General features: G+C 41.6%; 1 protein-coding gene across 1 annotated transcript in view; it reads right to left on the bottom strand.

Moving 5' to 3' along the window:
• Window positions 1-18,592: 18,592 nt before the first annotated feature.
• The window catches only part of LOC142379032 (voltage-gated delayed rectifier potassium channel KCNH1-like), a 68,264-nt gene continuing 61,383 nt past the window's right edge, over window positions 18,593-25,473 (bottom strand). The window contains exon 11 of the mRNA XM_075464102.1: window positions 18,593-23,797. Within this exon, the coding sequence (XP_075320217.1) occupies window positions 22,952-23,797 (846 nt within the window). The 3' untranslated portion in view covers window positions 18,593-22,951. The remainder of the gene's footprint in view (window positions 23,798-25,473) is intronic.

Here is a 25,473-nt window from a genome sequence, read left to right as displayed (position 1 = left end):
TTTTTTTCATTTAGCTTTGTCTGAGTCTTTTTTTTTCATTCCTTTTCACTTGGCCATTTTCGTTTGTCTCCCTCTTCTGAAGACTCATGTCATAAAAACAGGCTGAGTACCTTACCTTCTTGCAGCTCATCAATCCAGAACTCCTCGTCATCAACTATACCTTCCTGCTTTTGCAGCTGTTTTCCTATCACCTGTCATTTGTCTAATCGATTGCCTTTGTCATCTAAGTTCTTCCTCTGCCCAAGTCTACCACCTGCTACCACAGCAGTTATTTTTTTACTGACCGATGTTCTTAGAGTCAGAACAACAAGTAACTTTGACATTCTCTTCTTCAGCCCAGCCTGTAGCAGCGAGCAAGAGGAGCTCACTCTTAATATCTGAGTCACCTAACAAACAACCTGGCAGAAGCATCATCATCAACGTCACATTCGCTCCCCTTCTGTTTCAGCTTGAAAAAAAAATCATTCATCCCAAAACTTAGTAATCCATGAGAGTTTATTTTTACAAACACTCACACAGATCAGAGAATAGAGGTACTACTAAGTTGTTTTAAACTTGTAAAAGTAAATCTACAACAACTAACAAACCAAAACACTTGCCTCAAATTCATCAGGAGTCCAAGTTCTCACTGTGAGGCTCTGAAACACTTCAGCTTTAAGAGTTAGTAGTTTAAAGTAGGAACGTATAGTCCCAGTCAATGTTTTCCAAATCCAAGCTCTCCATCACCTCCATTCCTCACCTCGGCACACAACTTAGCAGTACTCCCTATACCTCTGCACAAGGAACACAACAGAAAGCAGTCCTTACCAATTGACCCCACACATTTGTTAGGTTATGCCCCCGGCGTCCCAGCAGAGGCACATATATGATCCCCCACTTCAGTTTTTTCCTCACAAACTAGAAGGTTCAGCCAGGACGCAAAAACAAATCTGCTAAATAATAGGAGGCCATGAACCAGCCGGGTGGGATATGAAGGGCAGGGCTGGGGCCTTTTAAAAAAAAGAGGGTCCACTCAGCACTTCTGACAGCAGCAGAGTTCTCACAGATATAAACAGCCAATCAGGGAGCTAACTTAATCTGTTGCCATGAAGCCCGGCACCTGACCTGTATATATAGGTTCATGGTTGGGCTGGGGGTGGGATGTGGTTTGGAGAAATAAGGTAAAGGCCGCAGACAAAACTGCCACCTCATGCACGCAATGCACATGTTTAACACATTCCATCCGTTTGACGTCACCACGTATCATATACTGAATCTCTCTAGATAAATTTGAATTTTTTTTAAAAATATGGTAATAAAATCTGTTTTATTATTTTACCTCTAAATATACTTTCCATCCAGCATTTCAGTAAAAAACAACTAAAGTCTGTCTGAGTTCATATGCCACAAGCAGTGGAGACATCTTTAAGTGTGAAGCATCCCCCAGTGCCAACAAGGCAGAGGATGGAGAAATAACAATTGTGAGTAAGATTTCAACAGCATCCTATAAATGATTTTAATTAGTTTGATCTGGGCCAGTCTGGATAACAAGTTTTTGAAAAAATCTTCTAATATCTTTTTGGGGTTTAATGCTGATATGGTTTTCTGTGCCAGTTTTTGCCTGGTTCTAATTCTCGGGTTCTGGTGTGTTAAACAAATCTAAATTCTTCGGCTTTGACCAAAATCTTGACTTCAAAGTAGCCTATATGTGAACTGAAATATCGTCAGAACTAATTCTGAATGAAAACATACATATTAACCTCCCTCACAATATCAAAGGATTTACGTGTAAATCCTTTACAAACAAGTCTTTTGCACAAAGATTTTCCAACTTCTATGACATACGTTTGCTTTTACTTACTTAAGGATAGGTCCCACCTGAAGAACAGCATCTCCTGGTTACGATATAATTCAGTATTCTAACAACACAAGTCATATCAACAGTCACACATTAATATCCAAGATGTGAAGAGATACTGACATAGCTGAATTGAAATCTAACTGACAAACAAAAGAGGATAAACTGCAAAAATGTTGAATGTACCATCAATGCAGCATTATATCCTTTTAATATCAGACTCATGATGGGCAGTTTTAATGCAGATGTATCTGTCTTAACCCCCTATACATTCTACCAACATTACATATGGTGCAGTTTGATCAGCATCTAAATGTGTGATTCAGGCACAGCTAGGTGAAAGGAAAATCTCAACCTCTTTCAATTCTAAGGTTTTTACCCATTATGACATATCATAAAAATCGTCCGGTCCTTATCAGGCCATCAAATAAGTTAAAAACACAGGTGGAAATACGTCATTTTGACGTCGCGCACCATGAGCAACGCGTCAACTATAAATCTAGCTTTAGGCTTCAGCCCCCCCCCCGTGACCCTGAATTGGGTTAAGAGGGTATAGAAGATGAATGGATGGACATTTTTTAAAAAATAACATGAAACTGTGTTTGTATAGACCTAACTTCACCTGCTGGAACAAATATTTTTTTGTCAAATTGTCTATCAACCTATGACTGAACAAATTATCCACAGGATTATGATGTTTTGAAACATACTGATGTTGTAGCCATATTCTGGCTTTTTGAAAAGTGTTCCTGGAAATCAAACTTAATATTCCGATTTGTTTCTAAATTATCTTTGTCTCTAAATATTCTTCCGTGTTTCAGTGTGATTTTAGGTAGTTTAAGGATTTTAAATTGCTCCCATTTTGGAATAATGCGCTCTGTCGCAGTTCACAAACAGACGTATCTTGATCTTACAGTCTAACTCAAGTCTTACTATTTTTTTCTTTGATCTTTCCTTTCTTTCCTCTTTCCTAACACCTGTAGAGACCTTATGAGGCAGCTGAATGTAATATCAGCTGTCTGCTCTGTAGAGGGCGCAGTGGTATCACAATACAACTGGGGTGCAAAAGATGCAGAGCTGGGGAGAGAGGAGGAAGGCATGAGCAGGCGGGAAGAGGGTGTATAGGCATGCTAAGTTGCGGACTGAGAGGATAGCCTTCCTATTTGTTCAATGCTGCAAAGATCAAAAGAGGAGAAGAAGAGGAGGGGGAGGGGGGAAGCCTAACACTGCAATGCAGATTGTCAAATGAGAAGGCAGAAGGAGGAAGAGAGGGAGGGAACTGCCAGCACTGCAGAAAGCCAAGAGCAAGGTTTCAGGGATTCCCTGATGGTTTGGAAAAGATCCAGAAGGAGAAGGAGTTCAGTTGATTTAAAACAGAGACATGTGTTATAGCAGATTACACCAAAAAAAAAATCCAAATTTTAAGTTAATAATAATTAAAAAAAAGAGATTTTATCACAACAACCATGAGGTCAGTTGTCAAACCAGAAGCCCTAACAGTCAGGTACGACACAAGCTGTGTGCTCAATCTGTTGTATTTAACTCAGGCCGCAGGATGGAGTACAAAGCTGCCAAGTACGGACGGAGGAAAGCATCACAGAGGCAAAAAAGCAGAACAGGGAGAAATTTGACAGCTTTTTCTACAGAGCTGCCCCCAGGCAGTTGCGGCAAAACCTACAGCACATTACAGACTACAGGACCTCCACAAGCACCATCAGCTCTGTAGACAGTCTGCCAGATGACCTCAACATCTTCTACACTTGGTTTAAGATCAGCAGCTACAGCACAAAGAGGAGTCACACACACAATCAACAGTTTCAACGAGCCAAGTACACAAAGCACTGAGGAAGATCTACCCCTGCAAGGCAGCAGGACCAAACAACATTTCAGGACGGGCCCTTAGAGCATGTGCCTCCACAAACTATTTGCACTCGGCCTGCATCCCACCCTTTGTGATTGGCTCCTGGACTTCTTGACAGGTAGATACCAGTCTGTCAGGACTGGTACCAAGACCTCAGCCAGTGCAACTACACACACTGGCATCCCACAGGGACGTGTCCTCAGCCCCATCCTCCACACCCTGTTCACCCATGACTGCGTAGCTCGCAGTTCGCTGACGACATTGCAGTGATTTTCAATTTTTTTATTTCTAACAGGACAGTGCATATTAATAACAGTACATCTGTAACATGCCAGAGTTAGCCAAAGGCTAGTATTCATCTGTAGTCCTGATCGGCCGCTTTACTGAGGAGGAAGAAGCAGCCTACAGGAGGGAGGTGGACAGTCTGGTGACGTGGTGTGACGAGAATAATCTCACCCTCAACACAGACAAGATAAAGGAGATGATAATGGACATGAGGAATTGGCCACTGTTCATCCAAGAGTTTGAAGTGGAGAGGGTGAGCAGCTTCAAGCACCTGGGCGTCCTCACCTGGTGCATCAGGGTGGACCTCACCTGGATACTAAACACCACACAGCTGGTCAAGAGGGCTCAACAGCAGCTGTACTTCCTCAGGAGGCTGACGAAGTTTGGTTTGTTCACTAAAATCCTCTGCAACTTTTACAGCTGCGTGGTCAAGAGCCCCCTGACCAACTGCATTACTGCAGCACAACAGCCGTGGACCATAAACACCTGCAGAGAGTGGTGAAGACAGCCGAAAAGATCACCAGGACACCATTGCTCACCAATGCTCTGCAGAGCATCTATCACTGCAGAGTCCACAGGAGAGCTGTCTCCATCCTTAGGGACCACACTCACCTCCAACACAGGCTGTTCACACTCCTACCCTCAGCCCGGAGGTACAGGAGTTTGAAATGTACGACGTCATGACTGAAAAACTCTTTCTTTCCAACTGCCATCAGACTCCTAAACATCACATAGCAGCCTACTATAGACAATATTTCAATATTTCACTACCTCTATCTCAGGAACTGCACACATTGGACTTGATCTTAATATTGCACCATGAAAATTGCTATTGCACTCTGTTGACTTTCTGCACACATGCTCACAACTTACAGAAGTGTTACTTTTATGGTCAATATAGTCCACTACTTCTCTATCTCAGGGAACTGCACACTCTGGACTTGTATCATTACAGCACCTAGTATATTTAAGCTATTATTGCATTATTCAACTTCTGTTGAGCTGTGCTGAACTTCTGCACACATGTACAGCTACAGTTGTGTTATTTCCTATTGTATATACTTAAAGGAGAACTGCGGTATTTTCAACATTAAGCCTCTTTTCTGAGTCGTCTGCAATGTTTTAGAACACCCCTCACCACATTTTTGATGTTTACTGCTGTCTCCAGTATTTGCCTAATTTTGATTCTTCTCAACCTGCTTCAGAATGGCAAGTCATGCGCATGTCCAAAAAGGTCCGTAAAAGCACAATAAACGTCCGTTTTCAAAATAATCAACTCACCGGAGTGGTTACTGGTGTGCACTGGTAATCCATGTCAAATTTCGTTGCGAAAAGTTGCTTCTGTCGTTATTCTGTCCTCAGTGTGTGTGTCTGTACACAAATTGACAGATAGCGAACAAGATCCAAGAGAACTCAGAGGCTGGAGTAAAGTTGAATGGCCTTTACTGTTGTCTTCATTCTCATGAACAATATTTTATCTTGTAAAACTGAAATGATACAAAGATAATTACCAATTACTGGGTAAATTCTGTGTGCTTCTTTACATATGAAGTCTGTGAAGAAAGCAAATGGAGGAAAAGATACATTGTGCTGCTCTTTGTACAGAGAACCATGAGCTAGCCACCTCTCTTGCAGACCGTATGGTAACTTTCCCACGATAGGGTTGACTCCCCTGGCGGTATCCAGGTATGAGAGACCAGGTAAGTAGCCCTCAGACTTAGCAGACTAACTCCCTTAATAGGTCTCCCAGCTCCCTGAGCTTCAAAGCGTCCTTGGGACCGATTCTAGGAAAGCTCTCTATCCTTTCAAAAAGAGCTCTTTTGATTATTTCAGGGGAGCCGTAACACTCCTCTAAGCGATCCCAGGCCATCCTCAAGCCTACAGCGGGGTTAGCGACGTGCACAGAACGGATCCTTCTGATGTACTCTGAAGACTGATTTCCCAACCACTTTGTTAAGAGGTCAAGTTCCTCGCTTGTGCTTAAAGGCATGGTAGGTAATCCTGTTCAGAAACACATTTTGTAATACTGGGTGAAATGGTCCGTCTATCCTGAGAGAAATCTACACAAGATGTATTTAGAAAAAGGGACGAAAATAATCAGACCTCTGTGGCAGCTGCAGGACTGAGAAAAAGCTGACCAATCCGAGATCAGCGTCCCGCTGATCTCGGATTGGTCGCCTACAAAAAACCAATCAGATGCCTCTGCTTTCTGCCTATGCCCCCCTCTGCCGGCTCCCTGCTCCATGTGCGCATGCGGTTCCACCGGCTTTGGATGAAGCACTGACGGAATGGGGAGGGGGGGGTGGAGCTTAGAGGAGTGGACACTTTCGAATCTTGCTAGCTCTCTTGCTAGCTCTCTAGGATTACCTACCATAGCTTTAAGTTAAGTCCATCTATGGCATTGTGAAATGAAGATTTCCACACCCAGTAACTTTCTGGGCGATCACTGAACTTGACTAGACCAGAGTTCACAAGCTCGCGACGCACTAAGTACCTTGTGATATCACTCATACCTGTCCTATCATCAGTATGCGGCTAAAATGAAACTTTGTTGAAAGTGAAAGCATCTGGCTCTGCGAAGGGAGGGCTGGCAGGGGGCTGGTGATGAATTGCTGACGTTTGCCTTTTGGGTTGCTGTGCCTTGTGGTTGTCGTTGTTCGTCGTGGTGCGTTGGCGAACCACCGGCGTTGCCCTCTCAGGCTGATTTGCTGCAGGAACATCACTCTTAAGTAAGACGTGAGAAGCACCGCTGTCAATGTTAGGGATGCGCTCTTTTTTATCTGTTAGGACATCAGATTTGATAAGTGGCAACAAGGATGGTGTATATGGTTGAAGTTCTGGAGGCCCTGCATCACTGAGATGTAGCTTGGAGTGCTGTTCGACATAGTCGCGGGTGCGCTGCATGGCGACGTGAACTGAATTGCGGTGACTCGCACTGCCCTCTCTCTCACCTGCCTCTGCTGCTGCTTCGAGGACTTCAGCTTCTGCCAAGGCTACAGCTACCTCCTTCTCATGTTTTAACCCATTGACGCCGGATGTTGCGTAGCGCAACATTGCCCCTAACGCCGGTTGTTGCGTAGCGCAACATTGTCCCTAACGCCGGTTGTTGCGTAGCGCAACATTGTTCATTTATCATTATTTTCAAGACGCATGTAGCATGTAATGCACAATAATTGGTTCAAATACACATGAGGTGGGTGTTTTCGATTAGCCTGTTCTGCAATTGTGCGTTTGTAGCTAATTTGACAGCTCGGCTACAATGGCTGCGGTTAACGAGACATACTGTGACAGCGATGGAAGTGATGTGGAGTTGGAAGGGAATGATCAACAGAATTTATTAGAGGAAGAGAGGCAGTCCGCTGGATTTCGCACCCAACGTCAACAAAAGTTTACTCGTACACCGGGGCTGAAGGTGCCAATATCTGAAGATGCAAGTCCTTTAGTGCTCTCGCATATTTTCACTGATGAAGTTTGGGATATGTTGGTGACACAGACAAACTTATATGCGGATCAGGCGCGCGGCCACACACCATCCAACTCGAAGTGGAGCCCCGTGTCAAAGCAGGAGATGAAATCTTTCATCGGTCTCTGCCTAACTTTTGGAATAATCAAACTACCAACTCGCCGGGATTACTGGAGGCAGAGCAAGTGGCTGTATCAGACAAATGTCGCCCGAGTGATGGCACGAGATCGTTTCGACATGATCTGGAGATAATTATTTATTCTTGCGCTGCATTCTGACGACTTCTCATTCTTATTTGAGTGGCGTTGGCCTTATGTCAAAAAAAAGAGAGCCCGGTGCGAATTACTGCCAGTATGACAACTATGATGTTTTAGAAGTCGTGTCACTGAAGTATACAGTATAACTGCACAATGCAAGATATATTGCAGGGTTTTTTATCATTCATTATTATTGCTGATATTATGATTATGATTTAGTTATAGTATAGTAACAGTATAGTAATAGTAGTATAATAAATAGCAGCATTGGATATTATCCTGAATCAAATCAAACTTTATTTATATAGCACCTTTCATACTAAAGAAAAAAGCAACACAAAGTGCTTTACATAATAAAATCAGTAATAAAATCAATTCAATTCATAAACTCACACACAACATCACACCGACAACCACACTGCACACATACTACCCCCCCACCACCCCCAACATGAGCAACATCAACAACAATCAACAACAATCAACATTAAAATCAACATTAAAATCTACATTAAAATCTGGCTTGACGCTGAAGCGAGGAAACGGTATCTTGGGGATCTGTCCACACCGGGAGCCAGCCCACCAATGACCACAGAGGCCACCACCACGGGGAACCGCCCGGATCAGGGCAGGCCGGCATCCACACCACAGCAAGGGCTGCAGTGCAGGATCCCCCAGCCACCCCGAGCCAGGGCGGTCCCCACAGTAATGACCCCACAGACCGAGCGGGCATAGTCTCCGGTGTGGAAGATCCCCATGAGGAAAAACACTGGATAAATAAGTATATAGTAAAATAATTTAACAAAAAAATAATAATATATAAAAATAATAAATAAATAAATAAATAAATGAAATAAAATTCAGCTGTAAGCTAAACTAAAAAGGTAGGTCTTGAGCCTCTTTTTAAAAACTTCAACAGTCTCTGCAGCCCTGAGGTTCTCTGGCAGGCTGTTCCACAAATGAGGTCCATAATAGTGGAACGACGTCTCACCATAAGTTTTTGTTCGAACCTTAGGAACAACTAAAAGGCCGGCACCAGAGGACCTCAGGGTCCGCGAGGGCTCATAATTTAAAAGCAGATCAGATAGATAAGAAGGCCCAAGACCATTAAGACATTTATAAACAACTAAAAGAACCTTAAAATCAACCCTGAAATGCACGGGGAGCCAATGCAACGATTTTAAAATTGGTGTAATGTGTTCCCGCCCTCTGGTCTTGGTCAGCACACGTGCAGCTGAATTCTGTATTAATTGTAGGTAATGAATACTTTTTTTGGGAAGACCAGAGAGCAGGGCATTACAATAATCTATTCTACTAGAAATAAAAGCATGCATCAGCACCTCCGTGCTGGCAAGAGAGAGAAATGGGCGGACTCTGGCAATATTTTTAAGATGATAAAATCCTGTCTTTGTTACATTTCTAATATGTTGGATAAAATCCAGCTCAGAGTCAAAAAGAACACCCAGATTTTTTACATGTTGAGAAGATTTAAAATTTTGTAGTTTGGGTAAAATTATCTCTCTCTTGTCTTCAGGACCAATAATTAAAACTTCAGTCTTGCCCTGGTTGAGCTGTAACAAATTCTCTGCCATCCATGACTTTATATCTAAAATACAGTTTAAAAGAATGTTAACTGGTTCTAGGTCATCAGGAGACACGGCAATGTAAAGCTGTGTATCATCAGCATAGCTGTGAAAACTAATGCCATGTCTCCTGACGACATACCCAAGTGGCAACATGTACAGATTAAAAAGCAATGGGCCTAAAATTGATCCTTGGGGAACCCCACACTTGATTTTATGGATTCTTGAGGAGCATGTATCCATACTTATAAAAAACCGTCGATCCGTGAGATAGGAATAAAACCATTTAAGAACAGTGCCAGAGACACCAACCAGGCTTCTAAGTCTGTTTAATAAAATGTGGTGATCTACTGTATCAAAAGCTGCACTAAGATCCAGCAGCACCAGGACTGAAAGCTTCTGTGAGTCCATGTTACACCTGAGATCATTTACAATCTTTAAAAGGGCTGTCTCTGTACTGTGGTTCTTCCTAAAACCAGACTGATGTTTCTCAAAAATATTGTGTTTGTTTAAAAACTCATTTAATTGGATAAAAACAACTTTTTCTATAATTTTACTTAAAAACGGTAAGTTGGATACAGGTCGGTAATTATCAAGAATCTTGTGATCTAAATTGCTCTTCTTCAGAAGGGGCCTCACCACTGCAGTTTTACAGGCAGATGGGAAAACACCCGTCTGAAGAGAGGAATTTACAATATTTAAAAGCTCACACTCGAAGAAACCATAAAATGTCTTTAAAAGAGATGTGGGAATGGGACCTAAAAGGCAGGTTTTTGGGTTTAGTTGGGAGAAAACTCGACCAAGCATCTTGGCATCAACCAGGACAAAACTATCCAGTGTTTCCTCCGGTAAAAACAATGCTTCAGAAATGTTAAAATCAACATTTTGTTGAGATAAAAGGCTGGATCTAATAGCATTGATCTTACTTCTGAAGTGGTCTGCAAAGTCCTCACATGCAGCATCTGATGCTGGGATGGAGGACTTGTTAAAATCTGTGTTTATTAAAAGATCGAATGTTTTGAAAAGGAATTTAGGATTATTTTTGTTCTGTGTAATAAGATTTGAAAAATGGAGGGTTCTTGCCTGTTTTACTGCACTATTGTAATTTTTTTGTTGTTCCTGAAAAATCTGTAAGTGAATGGTTAATTTTGTTTTCCTCCATTTTCTTTCTGCTCTCCTGCAGTTCCTTTTCATTTGTTTGATTCTCTCATTTCTCCACGGTGGTATGGTTTTAACTTTTACGGATTTTGTTTTAAGTGGAGCTGCAGCATCAATGGCTGACTTCAGTTTGCTGTTAAAATAATCAACAATAAAATCACACGATGCAGGTAAAAACTGTGCAGGGGTATGATGTAAAATGTTAATAAAATCTGCAGCCACTTCAGAAGTAATATACTGCTTCCTCACGGTTCTCACCGGGGCCTCCTGTTGGATAAAACTGGTGACATTAAAAAACATACAGTAGTGGTCTGACACAGCCAGGTCAACAACAGAGGACACACCAGTGGACAGGCCATAGGTTATGACCAAATCTAGGGTGTGTCCTCTGTTGTGAGTAGGCTGTGTGAGGTGTTGTTTAAAATCCATGCTGTTCAATAGGTTTAAAAACTAATTTGCATAAAAATCACAACTGTTGTCAATATGCAAGTTAAAATCACCAGTTATTAAAATTTTGCTGTATTTTGAGTGTATGAATGTTAAAAAGTCAGAAAACTCGTGAATAAAACAGGAAGGAGGCTTAGGTGGTCTGTAGACTGTGACACATAATACAGGTGGGTTGCTGAAAACAAAGGAATGATGCTCAAAAGAAGAATAATTATTTAAAAGAACTGTCTTTGTTAAAACTGAGCTTCGAGCAATAGATGCAGTTCCACCGCCTTTTTTGCCACCCCTGATAGAAAATAAAAAATTAAAATTTGGTGGGGAAGCCTCGGTGAGAGTAACTGGTGCGTCAGCGCCAAGCCAGGTTTCAGTTAAAAAGAGACAATCGATATTATGGTCTAAAATCAGATCATTTATGATAAAAGATTTATTTAAAAGAGATCGAACATTTAAAATAGCCATGTTAAGAGTTGAGGAAAACTTCTGTTGTGGGGTTGTTTTTCTCAGAGGTACTTGGTGTATGGGGCGGAGACATCTGGAACTAGTGTATGGATGTGACTGGAGGTGTTTGTAACATCTGCTGGTGATGTGAACTGGTATATGGTGTACTGTAGATGAGGGTTTGGCTGGAGAAGATTGGAGTTTGACTGAGTTGTGGCTGTTGTACCGTCAATCTGAAAATGGTTTATTTGATTGAAGAGTCAGTTTAATGTTCATGGATAAAAGATGAGATCCTGTATGATTTGGATGTAAGCCGTCGTGTTTGAAAAGGTATGGTCTATTATAAAAGGTTGTAAAATTGTCCACATATGGAATATTGTTGGAGTTGCAGTGTCCTTTGAGCCAAATGGGAAGTTGTTGCAGGCGGCTGAATTTGATGTCCCCAAACCGAGGTGAGGGAAGTGGGCCGGAGATGATGCATTGTTTCTTTAACTGTTTAATGCTGTGGATGAGGGTGATAAAGTCTTGCTTAAGGGTCTCTGATTGCTGCAGCTTGAGATCGTTTATGCCTGTGTGAACTACTATTTTGGACACGGATGATTTGTTCTGTGAAAGCTCATGGGCGGAGTTGGTGATGTCATTGACCAACGCACCTGGGTAACAGAATGTGCGGCACCTGGTTACCTGGACATGCCTGACCATGGATGTTCCCACGATGATTGCAACTGGGCCACGTCCGTGGGAGCCAGACCCAGCCGGCGAAGCACTCCGGGTCGTCGGTCCAGCAGCGACAGAAGATGAGGCAGAGGTTCCAGCAACAGCGGCCGCGGGTTGGGAGACGACAGCAGCAGCGACCGCAGGCATACATCCCATGGTCCGAGCCCCCACGGGACCATGCTCCCGGTCCAAACGGTGATGAGTATCGGTGTGTCCACTAACCGCATCCCTGAGGAGCTGCCGACGTTTTCCTGAGGCAGCTACAGGGCCATAGCTGGGTGGTGGATCGACCAGGGCCCCGTCCGACCTGAGTGGAGAGGACTAGGTCATCACGATTCGACGCTTTCTTCTTGCGGCATACCACTTCAGACCAAAGTGTGTGCCTTGGTGTTGAGCTCGAGGAAGGCCGGGGTGAGGTGTCAGGATCCCAGAGAACTGTGTCCTGTAGAGCTGTTTTCAGTGAGGCAATATGCATGGACTGCTGGTGGGCCAGGTCCAGAAGTGAGTTCAACATTTCATTCTTGGATTTCAGTTCATCGGAAAGCTTCCGGATGTCTTCCTTAAGGTTAGTAATATCCTTGTTGGTGTATGTATGCACCAAGTTGTCATCGGTAGGCGCTAGGGCAGCCATGTCCTCAAAGTAACAGGGCCCCAAGGACCGCAGGCCGCAGCAGCTCTTCCTCCAAACAAATTTGCTGGTGGTAAATACTCAATTCTGGAGTACTCTGAAAGTGTTGATCAATGTTGTTTTAGATAGATCAGTGACTGGAGTAAGGTAACAGACGAGGTTGCATTTCCTCTGTCCTCTCAGAGCTTAATTTGCGATGCCAGACACTCGAATGCTCTGCTCTCTGTTCACTCTGTTCACTCTGCTCTCATAAAGCAAAACTACATGAACCAAATGTCCAACATTGATTAAAAAAAAAAAGTAATACAATCCAGCCAGGGAAAAAATATTGAATTTTTCTTAGGTGTTTTCAATAAATTGTTTTTAGTTCAAAAAACCCTCAGGCATTGGGGACCTTTTCTAAAAACTGGCTTAGGCATTGAGCAGCCTTTTTTGCAGGTGCTTTAGGCGCCAATGGGTTAAAGTGGATAACTCAGCCATTATGCGTGCCTCTTTGACTTTCACATATGCAGTTAGACGGGCCTCTTCCACCTTCAACTCAGCGGCTAGACGAGCCTCTGCTAACTTTAATTCAGCTTCGCGTTGAACGAAAGGGGCACTTGCACGTGCGGCTTCAGCTTTAGCACGGCTCTGATTGCTGCCCTGCTTGCAGAGAAAGAATTAGATGAGGTGGAGGAGATAGAACTCTGTGATTTTGCTTTGGGTGCTGCGTTCTTCTCTGTAACACCATGATTTTTGTCGGGTGATTGACCCTGTCCAACTTCACTAGCATGTGACATCATAAATTGAGCTTCTCCAACGATGTATGAGAAGAGGAGATATGGAGACTTTTGAGAGAAAGGCGTTGAGCTTGCACAGTACCTTGCTTTCCAAGCTGTCGTGCCTGTTGTGACAACGCTTTTTTACTATTCTGTCCTCAGTGTGTGTGTCTGTACACAAATTGACAGATAGCGAACAAGATCCAAGAGAACTCAGAGGCTGGAGTAAAGTTTAATGGCCTTTACTGTTGTCTTCATTCTCATGAACAATATTTTGTCTTGTAAAACTGAAATGATACAAAGATAATTACCAATTACTGGATTGTTACTAAAATAACAATATAGTCACAAAAGATGACAATACAAACTGTTAATAACTGTTAATTTCGCAGTAGCAGAATTTACATATAAATAAACCAAACATTTATGTAACAATACACTCCAGGAATCTGTGTAACAACAAGATTAACTGAAAATGTAAACTCAACTCACAAGCGATAATTTTCCAAGGCACAAAAGTAGGAGGAAAGGAGACAATAGCAAGAGCTGCAAGCAGGCCGCATGGCATGTAGACACTAAGCTCTTCCTGATCAGACTAAACATGTGACTAAATCTACCTTTTCCAAATAAAAGCGTAAATAAACAAAGTAATGAACTACTCTTAAACGCCAATAGGGGGAGAAAGGGCAACACAAATACAGGCAAAGTTCACATAGAACATGACAGTCGTGTTTTATTTGGCAGCTCGTTCATGCTCGCACTATTTTCTTAGCGGTGGCGGAGTAATATCAACGAACATCCAGTACAAAATGTCAAATAAAACACGACAGAAGCAACTTTTCGCCACAAATTTGACATGGATTACCAGTGCACACCAGTAACCACTCCGGTGAGTTGATTATTTTGAAAATGGACGTTTATGGTGCTTTTACGGACCTTTCTAGACATGTGCATGACTTGCCATTTTGAAGCAGGTTGAGAAGAATCAAAATTAGGCAAATACCGGAGACAGCAGTAAACATCAAAAAAGCGGTGAGGGGGTTCTAAAACATTGCAGACGTAGTTGAGCCGGCATCATTTATCCTAATACATGTGACATTATTGTGGTCATTAACTCGTGTTTCTCTGTTCCAACAGGTATCCTTTGAATAGTGTTACAGTGTTTTTTTTCCCCCTCTTTTCTGTCTTCTCAAACCCCAGCTGGTCGAGGCAGATGGCCACCCTTCCTGAGTCTGGTTCTGCCAGAGGTTTCTTCCTGTTAAAAGGGAGTCGTTCCTTTCCACAGTCGCCTCAGGCACGCTCAGACAAGTTTCGGTGCAATCTGTTGGTTTCCTTAGCTAGGAAATTGGTTTGGAATTGGCTCTATATGAATGAATTGAACTCCAATTGGCTTGAATTGGACCATATTATTTAAGTGCCTTGAGATGACATTTGTTGTAATTTGGCGCAATATAAATAAAACTGAATTGAATTGAATTGAATGCCACTTCCCAACTAATCTGTCATTACTCAAGTTGGTATCGTCTGAAGCGTGATATTGCACGTGTGATGAGAAGCGGAGTAAAGAATGAAAATTTAGAGCCAACAACGCCACCTGGGGACTTGCACCCCAGGATATGACAACTGAAACCCAATTGCTGTGAGGACACAGGGTCGTGACTGAGGAGGCAGAGGCAGTACATTAAAGAAAGCAAATATATTTATTGAAAATAATATTTATGAATAAAACTTAAGTAAAGCTGCTGCTGCGAAGAAATAAGAAAAAAGGGTTAAACACAAGAGGAATTTAGTAAATTATTTTTATTAATAGAAGGCTAAAAGGCCAGCTATAACAATACTAAGAGCCAAATGACTAACAGAGAATTAAAATCAGTGGGCTGAGGCTTCAGGGGAAGGCATACTACTGGATATATGTCCCTCTTTCTTAAAGGTGGAGTAGGGGATCTTTTTCTGGAACATTTTTTTACATATTGCTTGAAATACTCTTCACATCCCCATTGCAACCAATTAATTAAAAGTTTTGACACAATTATGAAAAGTTTTAGTGGCCTCTAGAACGTACTATCTAGGAAAAACACCATCCAATCATACTGAACGGACCGTTAACAATGATTGGATTCTGATGCTGTCTATCAAACTGCAATCTGCTCCTCCCTCCCCCTCCTTCCCCCTGTGCGCGTACCCTGCTCCGTGAACGAATTACGCGTCCAGAAGCTTGACAGGAAGCTAAACTAGAGCCAGCTTGGCTAGCACCTAGCATTATTAAATGTATAGTTATCATATACTAAATACGGCAACGATCATTGCTTGCTGTCAGAACAGCGCTCGTGCACCTTCGTGCGCGTTCATGTACTCTAGAGGCGTGGCTTCGGTGGGAAAGTGAAGAAAAGGGTTGGGACTTTTTACCGGTGTATTTTCAAAATGCAGCTTCGCTGGACTCAAAATCCAGGATCTCCTACCCTACATTTAAGCTGGGGTGCAACACTACAAATGAAAAGCCACTAAAAACACACTAAAAGTGCCCCAATGTACTTGCATGCCAAAACAGGAAGTGAGGTCCTCACCACAGTGCCTAGCCTCCCACCTGATGACACCCAGGCCACACTGAGACTCAAAAAGGAATGACAAAAGAAAAGGTTAACAAAATCTACCACTTAAAGCAATACTATGTAACATTTCTACCTTAAAATAACAGCTTGAAAAAAATTGTGCGGCTAGAATGAGTTTTAATATTACGATTGGCCTGTCTCCTATGCTCTTCGAGGGTCTGAGTTGGAAAAACTGCGCTATGTAACTTTGCTGGACCGGCCCGGGAGTTGAGGGGAAGTACTTCGACTTGCTTTCTGACACACCTACCGCAAAAACAAATAGACCCCTCTCACGCTCCCTGGTATATTTGATTACTCTTACTTTCTCGGTCGACATGGCTTGCACCTTCAGACTCCTTGCCGGTTCGTCAACAAACGTGAAACGTGAAAGCGAAAGGGTGTTGTATTTACGACAGTGTAAAGCCTGATTCTTACTCGGCGCAACCTCGCTTTGACCCATTCTTACTAGCTGGTCGCAAATGGCGCAAACAGTCACGTGACCCAAAATTCCGCCACGCCCCCCGTCGCAAGCTAAAAAATCCTCGCGCGTCGCAAGGGCGTGCACACAACTTTTTTTCTGACTTCGCGCGAGCTCAACCGGAAACAGCTGACCAAGAGAAAGGACACATGAACACTGCAGAGCCCGCGGTGACCGAGAGGGTGCGCCTCTACAAACATCTGTATGACACGTCTATGAAGTTACACTGGGACAACGTTGTCCCAAAGGACAACGTTTGACAAAGTTCGTCTTGTTGCAAAGGACGAACATTCCACCTTCTCTTATGTTTTTGCCACAGCCGCTTAGCTCTGAGATACATTTACAGTTCTACACCCAGAGTAAATTTATTCCGCATCAGATGTGCCAGCCTCTGCTAACATGACACCACAGGTGGCATTGTGTATGCTTTCTTCGTATGCTTTTCTTCGTCCGGTTCTTCAGCTTGTTTCCTCAACAGTGACGCCCGCTGGTCTGGAGAGAACTGCAAATGTGACGCATATTCGGCGCAAACTGCGCTCATGAGCTGAAGGAACTGTGAAGGGGCTGGCGCTTTCGATGACGTCATTAATGGTTCTCGAGCCAGAACAGTTGCGCGGTTGCGCCGAGTAAGAATCAGGCTTAACCGTACATTACCTCCAAGCCTGTAGGGGGAGCTCCATAATGGGCTTTTTGAGAAGTTACATTGTATTGCTTTAATCAATAATCAAACTAAATAGACAAAGAACTACACAAGCAAAACAAAAGTAGAGCGAAACAAACAAAACTGCATAACAGAACTGTACAAACAAACTAACTAGCAGCAAGTAAACTTAAAAAGACAAAAAAAAACACATATTAGTAGGAACCAAAGATTGCATCACAAACAGGATGAAACAGGGACCCTACTCATCACCTGGATTAGGTAACCACACCATTTTGGGGCTTTATATACACACAGCATGGGGAGGAGCTAAGGGAGGTGCTAAAGAGTTGACTACCTGGGTTACGTTCAAGACCCTTAGGTCTTGAACCACTACACCTGCTTCCTTAAAGTGAGACATATGTTGAAACTCCTTGGTCAAAAGAGAAAGAACTTGAAAACATCTCTCAAAGCAATAAAGCTCAATGAAGAAAGCCAAAGGTTGGAGCTTGAGAAACAAATGAGAGACTTCAAGGCTGTCTTCCCTTTCTATCCTTCTCCGTTAGTAATATTGCGGAGGCAGAATTGGAGGTTGTCCGTTTCAGTCAAGAAGAAAGATTCCTCAAGGAAATCACCATGCTTCAGCAAAGAAAGTTGGTGCCAAAGTGTAGCACTCTCCATCAGCTGTTGCCTGTCGTGCAAAATTGATTAAGCAGGATGCGGAGAAACAGTTCACTGACCGTGTTTGTGACCATAATTGCAATTTTTAGTGGCATGACGATCGTTTATTTTTGTAATTTTCGACCTTTGTGGAATAAATATTCAAATGTAATTTTTGCACCAGTCTCATCGTTTTTATTGGATTTTATAACGAGTCAGAAACTGCCAAGAGTGGCAAAGAAAGTTTTGTTTTTTGGGTTATGTTGCCATTACAAGTGTAATTACCAAAAAACAAAATAACTCATGCAAATTTAGTCTCCAGTTAAAACTTACACAAAAAGCTTACTAGTTCTTTTTTTGCTACTCCTGGTGCAGCTTCTGGTGTCATTAGTGAGGATTTTGCTGAATTAGTTCGACAAAAGTGTCATGGCTGCTGAAAAAGAGTCACTCACTTGTAGAACTTTTTGTTCAACAAGTTGGACAGCATTCTATAATTAGTGTGACCACATATCCAACTAGTGCTGACACAGTGCGAACTTGTGAAGAAAAGGAATGCCTGATATCAAGGACATGGAATAAATGCTCAAACGGCTTTCACACCACAGACCACGGCAGACACATCCACCTTTGTGCATGTACGCCGGCAGCAGCAGACCAGGCCGACGAGCCCGCCCCCACTACCGGATCATCCTTCCAACACAAAATAAAAGAACCAGGACGATATATTTACAAAGTACAAAATTGTTTATTGTTGATATTTGATTTATTTTTTTACAATAATATTTTGCTGATAATTTGATTGTGTTGTGATAAGCGATAATAAAACAAACCATTTTAACATCGAGGTGCTCTTCATGCACAGACTTAAGCCATACAAGGGACCGACAGCGGAGGGAAAGATAAGACCTCTGAGATTTTTAAGTAGCAAGGCAGTCAACTCGGTTACAACCTTTCTCTTAGAAAAACAGTTTTCAAACACCAGCATCATGCAGCAACGTCATAACCAAAGTGCATCAGAGTTCATGGAACAGCCCGACAAACACAAAGTACCACAGACAACAACCTGTCAAATTCATGGCATTAATTGCATATTATTACAGTAAAATATCACACCTACACTGAATACATGTGTTACCAAAGTCAAGACAAATGTGTATTTGTGGTAATGATTTAGACATGTCAGATGAATATATTTAAATTTTTTTTTTTCAAGCAACACTGCCAGGAACCTGGTCACAAATCAGCCGTATTTCCAGGCTGTCTTTGTCCCGCCCCATGAAAACACACTCATTCTGTGACAGAGTTCAAAAAGTCTGTGGGGGAGCTTGCTTTTTCCCAGGGAGGCAGCTGTCCCGGGTAGTCCGTCTCTCTTCCATGTGTAGCTGTATTAATAAAAATGAGCTGAGTGCAAGTGGTTGCTGCATCATATATGCAAGCGCATGGTTCTGGTGCTCAGTAAGTGAGAGTTAGCGGCCCTGATTATTATCTTATTGCTGTTTGTTCATTACAATATGAGTGTAGGAAAAAGAGTATTGCAGGGTGGGAGGAGAGTTTGAGGAAGTGCTGAGAGATGGAGATGTAGGTGGAGTTCACTGAATGAGGAAAAAGTTCGGAGTTATGGTTAATGGACTATTAAAGCCTTAATTTTTTTTTTTTTGCACAAGGCAAAATTTTAAAACCATACAGTTAAACAACAGATGAGTTGGAGTGGACTTTAAGGTTTAATTTGCTAGAAAGTATTTGAACTTTGATGTAGACAAACAAAAAAGCTAAAGCCAAAGAAAGAGCAGATGAACCATATAAAAGCCAATATCTCCAATGAGCGAGTCTTGGGAGAGCTTTGGTTGCTGTGACTTCTAACTAAACAGAATATTAAGTATTTTCCATTATAGTGTCATTTCAACAAGCATGCCAGATTATGGCATGAAAAAATGTAATTGTTGGTACATTTGACAGAGGGAAAATGATGGCAACTTGAACAAAATAATCTCCTGTTACAGTTGTGAGGATAACATCTGCTCAGTGATGACAACTTTCGTGTTTCGAAAGTTTAGTTTAGTGATTTAAACTTTGTGGATTCCTCACCAACAGCAACACACCAGTGAACACAGACAAAGGAGGCTAATACAATCAAAACAAGTAGACAAAAGATGGATCTCAGAAAATTATATCTCATTAAGGAGACACTAACACACCTCAAACACAGAAACATCTTACCAAGAGGGTTCACTGACTGTGCTGACATGCTTTCAAGACAAAAATGCCAATTTTTGGAATCAACATGTAGCATAATATTGGGTTAATCGAAAATTTGAGGGCCACTTCTGGACGTCAGGTCCAGAGACTCATTTCATAAAATTAACCCTCCGTGTTGCACTGTCAATAGAACACCAAAGAATACAAATGAATCAAAGTTTTATGAATTAACTGAGACTTCATCCTCACACAGATGCAATAAGTATGTACTGCAGTAATGAGGGCCAAAAAAAAAGCATCATTACTTTTTACAGTATAATATATCCATCCATCCATTTTCTAAGCCCACTTAATCCGTTGGTCGGGTCGCAGGGGGGCTGGAGCAGTATAATATAGTTCCCATAATTTCATTTTAATTAAAACAGATCAGTAAGATCATAAATGCAAATCTGCACAGTAGACAGAAATCAGCTCCTCTGGGACTCTTATTGTTACAGTAAATAAAACAAACAAAAACAGGCAGAATGCGGGCCAAAATATAAAACTAATCCAGAAGTTACAGAAATGACTGTGTTTAAGATCCACCTGGTTTCTGGGTCTGGGCAAACTCATTTAAATCAGATGTAGCAGTCATTCTATAAAAAAGGTAATCCACCTGGAAAAAACATGATCAACCTCTTCCTTCCATGTTAAACAGTCATTCCAAAAACAGGCTTTTTCTCTTTCTCAGTAAGAAAAAAAAAAGTAGTACAACAAAATTTAACCTGATCAGCTTCTAAGCTATAGTCCACATCAATTGTTTGACCTTTACCTTACACATAGCAATGCTCTTGCCAATAAATGCGCCATGTTTATTAAACGCTCCACTGATCCTGTCTGTATAATCGTGATAAAGATGAGAATTTTCCATATTGCAAAGGGTGAACTTAAAGTTGGGTTATGCAGAAAAAAAAATCTGATGTTTGTGCAAGTAAGGAATGGGTCTTATTAGACATTGTTAAGCTGTCAGGCCTAAAGCAGGCAAGCAAATGTGTGCCAGGCCCAATAACGTCTCCACTGTCAATTCTGGGGTTGCAGGGAGGTTTGATCCGGGACAAGGGACATACATTTAGTAACTTGTACGATTGTACTGTAAGTATTTTAGCGAGCAATACAAATCAACGTATCTGAAAGTATGGATGAAATCTGCTTTTAGACGTTAAATTGTCATTTGTCTTTTAGACAAATGTCATCTCAACGCACTTAGATAATAAAGTCCAATTCAAGCCAATTGGAATTCAATTAATTGTAATCATAATTATTCATAAAATAATCCAATTCGTTCATATAGAGCCAATTCAAAAACAATTTCCTAGTCAAGGAAACCAACAGATTGCACTGAAACTTTTTTTTTTTTCGGTCCAATCTCCCGTCCTGAGCGTGCCTGAGGCGACTGTGGAGAGAAACCACATCAATTCTACATGTCTGAAAATTCATGTAAATTCTGAGAGTACTGTCATTGCACAGGTTTTCCTGCCTTTAACACAACTAACTGAATACCCAAAGGAGATGCTTAGCTTTACTCACCAGTCAGATTTGTCTACATGCTAATCAATAACCAATTTGTGTAAAAAGTTGTGCAAATTTTGCTGCCTGCTTGTTGTCACTTAATCATATCAATAACAGTGACTTGTACTTAGAATCTTATAGATTTGCAGATTTAATCTGTACACGCAAGCACATATGTTTTTTTTGTTTCATTTCATACATCCAATATGGTCATACAAGTTACAAAACGTGTAAAAATTACCCAGGTAGTACTGATGGGCCAGGCAAGGATAACAGTGGATTACACAGTGTGAAATGCAGGGTTTACCTATAGGAGACAAGAGTGTTTAAAAACAAGGCAGCTCCGTAGATCACTAACTTGCTATTACTTTTAGCCCTTGAGTGTAACTGCGCCTATTGTGACCTGCCGAGAGTTGATTCAACAAATCCTCTGCTGAGTACATGTACTGGAAATCATGACCAATACATATTCCACTTGAATTCAGACTACCAGTGATATCAGAGGTATCATCCAATGTGACTGATCTTTCAAAAACAAGGTGACAAAATAACCATTTGAAAATGGTTTTAAAGAAATTCTAAAGCAACCTCAAATGTCAAACTCAGTGCAGGATGGATACTTTAGTATCAGAGACAGTTAGGGCCTCATTTTCCCTCTTTCACATTCATTCAGAACATAACAACATTACTGATTTCAAACATGAATGACTTCACAATGAAGTCAGCACAATGTGTTTAGTTTGCATGACAATGAGGACATTCTTCTGTGATAAATCCTAACAACTCTAAAATGGTTCTAATATAAAATCTGGTCCGTCAGCTGATCTCTAAAAATCACAGACTGTCATCTAAAAGCCTGTTCCACAATGATCTACTCATTCAGAATGTCAGACTTTTAATTGACTCTATTAAGAACCAGTCAATGATAGAATATGATGTGATATAATGTTCTACAAAGGCTCAGCAATGCAACCAGAACTGTACCCTGACCTATGTTAACACAGTGGTAAAAGCCTTGATCAATCCATTCATTTGCATCAGTAGAAGAAGGTTATGAGCAGATTAACAGACTTTTCGGATTAGCTGACACCAATACCCTTCATCACAGTGCCAAAGTCCTGTTTAAAGAACAATGTTAAAGCCATCAGTTATTGCCAACAATTTGTGGAGGTCTGAAGGTATCAAAACCTCCTAAAAAGCAAAGGTGCCATCATGATTGTAATGACTCTTAGAGCAAAGAATTGCTTTATATTAGCTTTGTTCTCATTCCAGTTCCAGTCTGTAATATTTCAAGGACCAAAGCCCAACAAATGTCCAAAAGTGACTGTTATCATCAGCTGTCAGATGTTCTTCTCTGCTATGGCATGATAGTTCAAGTGTGATTACCTCAAACTTATTCCAAGTCTAATTTAAGATATGCTGTCCTTATCGGAATCAGGGGAGGGTGGCTGAGAGAGTCCAAAAGTGGAGCCAGATGACTTTCTGGATTTCAGAAGTTGAAGCAGTTCTGCAAGTTGAGTCTCCAGTGCTGCCATGCGATTATTAAGAGATCCAATGTCACTTCTTAATTCTTGTTTCAGCTCAAGGAAAGAGGCTTGCATGCTCTGCTCTGGTATAGGACAAAATGGACTCTTTTCACCAGGATGGACTGGACTCCTCTCCTGTGGTGTTTTGGCATCACCAACGTTATCTAAGCGGAGGTCGCTCTTTGTGATGCCGCTGTCACAGGAGTCCGTTTTCTTGAGAGACTTTTCGTTGTGAGACTTAGTTCTATCGGGCAGCGTTTCCATGGATTCGGCTTTGGAGACACTGCTCCATGATTCAGCTTTCACCACGGAGTCCTTGAATCGTCCCCAGCCTTTAGCCTTTGTAGGCTCTGCAGATTTGCAGCCAGTAATATTGCCATTTTGAGTGACAGTATTGTTAAGCGCGACTCGGCTGGAGGTCCTGGATGAACAGGATGCTGTGGATGTTGAGGAGGTGGTGGGTGTGGCTGGGCTCTCAGCCACCATATCAATACTAGTAGATGCCAGTATTTGCAGACCTCTGGGGTCCATGTGACTGGCACCTTTCTCCACATCATCTGCTCCCTGGCAGACCTGCTCAGCTGCAAGCCGGGCTTCCTTCTGCTGCCGAAAACGCTGAAAGAGTCGTCGGACTGGATGGTCTGGAGGAAGATTCAGAGGAGCTTCATCCTTCCTCTTCAGCTTCTCCTCTTCCTCACGTTTCACATCACTTATCTTCCGGAAGACAATCTGGTAAAAATCAGATAATCAACATTGTCAAATTTACACAGGAAAAGAAGTGACATCACAGTGGTATAACTTTTCCTGTAAAAAACTTTGTTGTAATTTTAGCAACCAGACCAGCTCAAGATTGTCAAATAGTCCTGCAAGATGTTACTATACAACTAACATTACCTAGTTTTGGTATTAAAGTACGTGAAGTAGATTGTTTGCATATGTTACAGGCAACTTTAACAGTGGGGTTCTAAATTCTGGCTAATTTAGCATTTTTGTACTGGAATCCATGGAAGACTTTGCATCAAACTTAGATCCATGTCAATGACGAATATAAAATGTAGCTGTGGAATTTAGCTAAGGGGTCACTGGTACTCACAGGGTCCTTACAGGTCTTACATTTTCTGTCCCTTCATGGAATGAAAAGAAAAAACACTTTATTTATCCCAAAGGGAAATTATACTGCTACAGTGATTTAAAAAAAAAAAAAAAAAAAAAAAAAAAAGATTGTAAGCAATCATTACAAGCTTTCATCATAAACATTTATTGATATTGGCAGGAAGGACCTCCTGTATCTTTCTTTATTGCAGCAGAGCTGAAGAAGCCTAACACTGATCACACTCTGTTGTTTCAACATGATGTTATGAATGTTATGCCTTATACTTTGAGTTGTTATTCATGTACAGCACTTTGTTTCAGCCACGGCTGTTTTAAAGAGCTTTATGAATAAAGTTGAGTTGAGAAGAGAAGAGGCTGGTCAGTGGTATTTATATTAACCAACTTGTGCAACATTCTTTTTTAACAATCAGCTCCAGTAGCTCAAGGGTAGTCCCTAACACAGAGCCTCTTTATCAGTTTGTTCAGTTTCTTGTACAGACTTGTACAAGATATGCTACATTTTGGTGCAGACATTAAAGAACCCTAACTTCAGGCAGAGGAGGGGGAGTGGCCGGTAGATCAGGGTTACTAATCAGTCCCAGACCCAGGATTAGTTTGAGCTCTTTTGAATCTCTGATTCTCAGTGGAAATCACAGAAACCTCTTGTGTTTGTTGTTGTGTATCGTCCACCTGGCCCTTATTCTGAGTTTCTGTCTGAATTCTCAGAGTTAGTGCTGAGTACAGAGAAACGTCATTGTAGTGGGTGACTTTAATATTGATGTAGATGTTGAAAATGACAGCCTAAATATGAACTTTAATTCTATATTAGACTCAATTGGATTTTATCAAAGTGTTCACAGAGCTACTCACTGCCTACCTACTCACTGCCTTAAACACACCGTTGATCTTGTGCTGACTTATGATATTAAGAGTGAACAATTAACAGTGTTCCCTCATAACCCTGTCTTATCTGACCATTTTCTGATAACCTTTGAGTTTACATTACTTGACTATACAGTTTCTGAGAAGAAATTTACGTATAGAAGGTGTCTATCAGAGGATGCTGTAACCAGATTCAAGAATTAATTCCATCAACCTTTTCTTCACTGCCATGTGCAGATATGACAGAGGACGACTACCTAAATTTTACTCCAGCAACACTTGACTCTCTTGTTGACAGCACTATATTTCAATGCGTACAGCACTGGACAATGTTGCTCCTCTGAAAAGGAAGGTAATCAGTCAGAAGAGGTTGGCTCCTTGATATAATTCACAGCTGCGTGCTTTAAAGCAGACTGCAAGAAAGCTGGAGA

Source organism: Odontesthes bonariensis, chromosome 4 (assembly GCF_027942865.1).
Source record: "Odontesthes bonariensis isolate fOdoBon6 chromosome 4, fOdoBon6.hap1, whole genome shotgun sequence".
Lineage (NCBI taxonomy): Eukaryota > Metazoa > Chordata > Actinopteri > Atheriniformes > Atherinopsidae > Odontesthes > Odontesthes bonariensis.
Note: the sequence above shows the minus strand (reverse complement) of the source record. Positions and strands in the feature narration are given on the sequence as shown.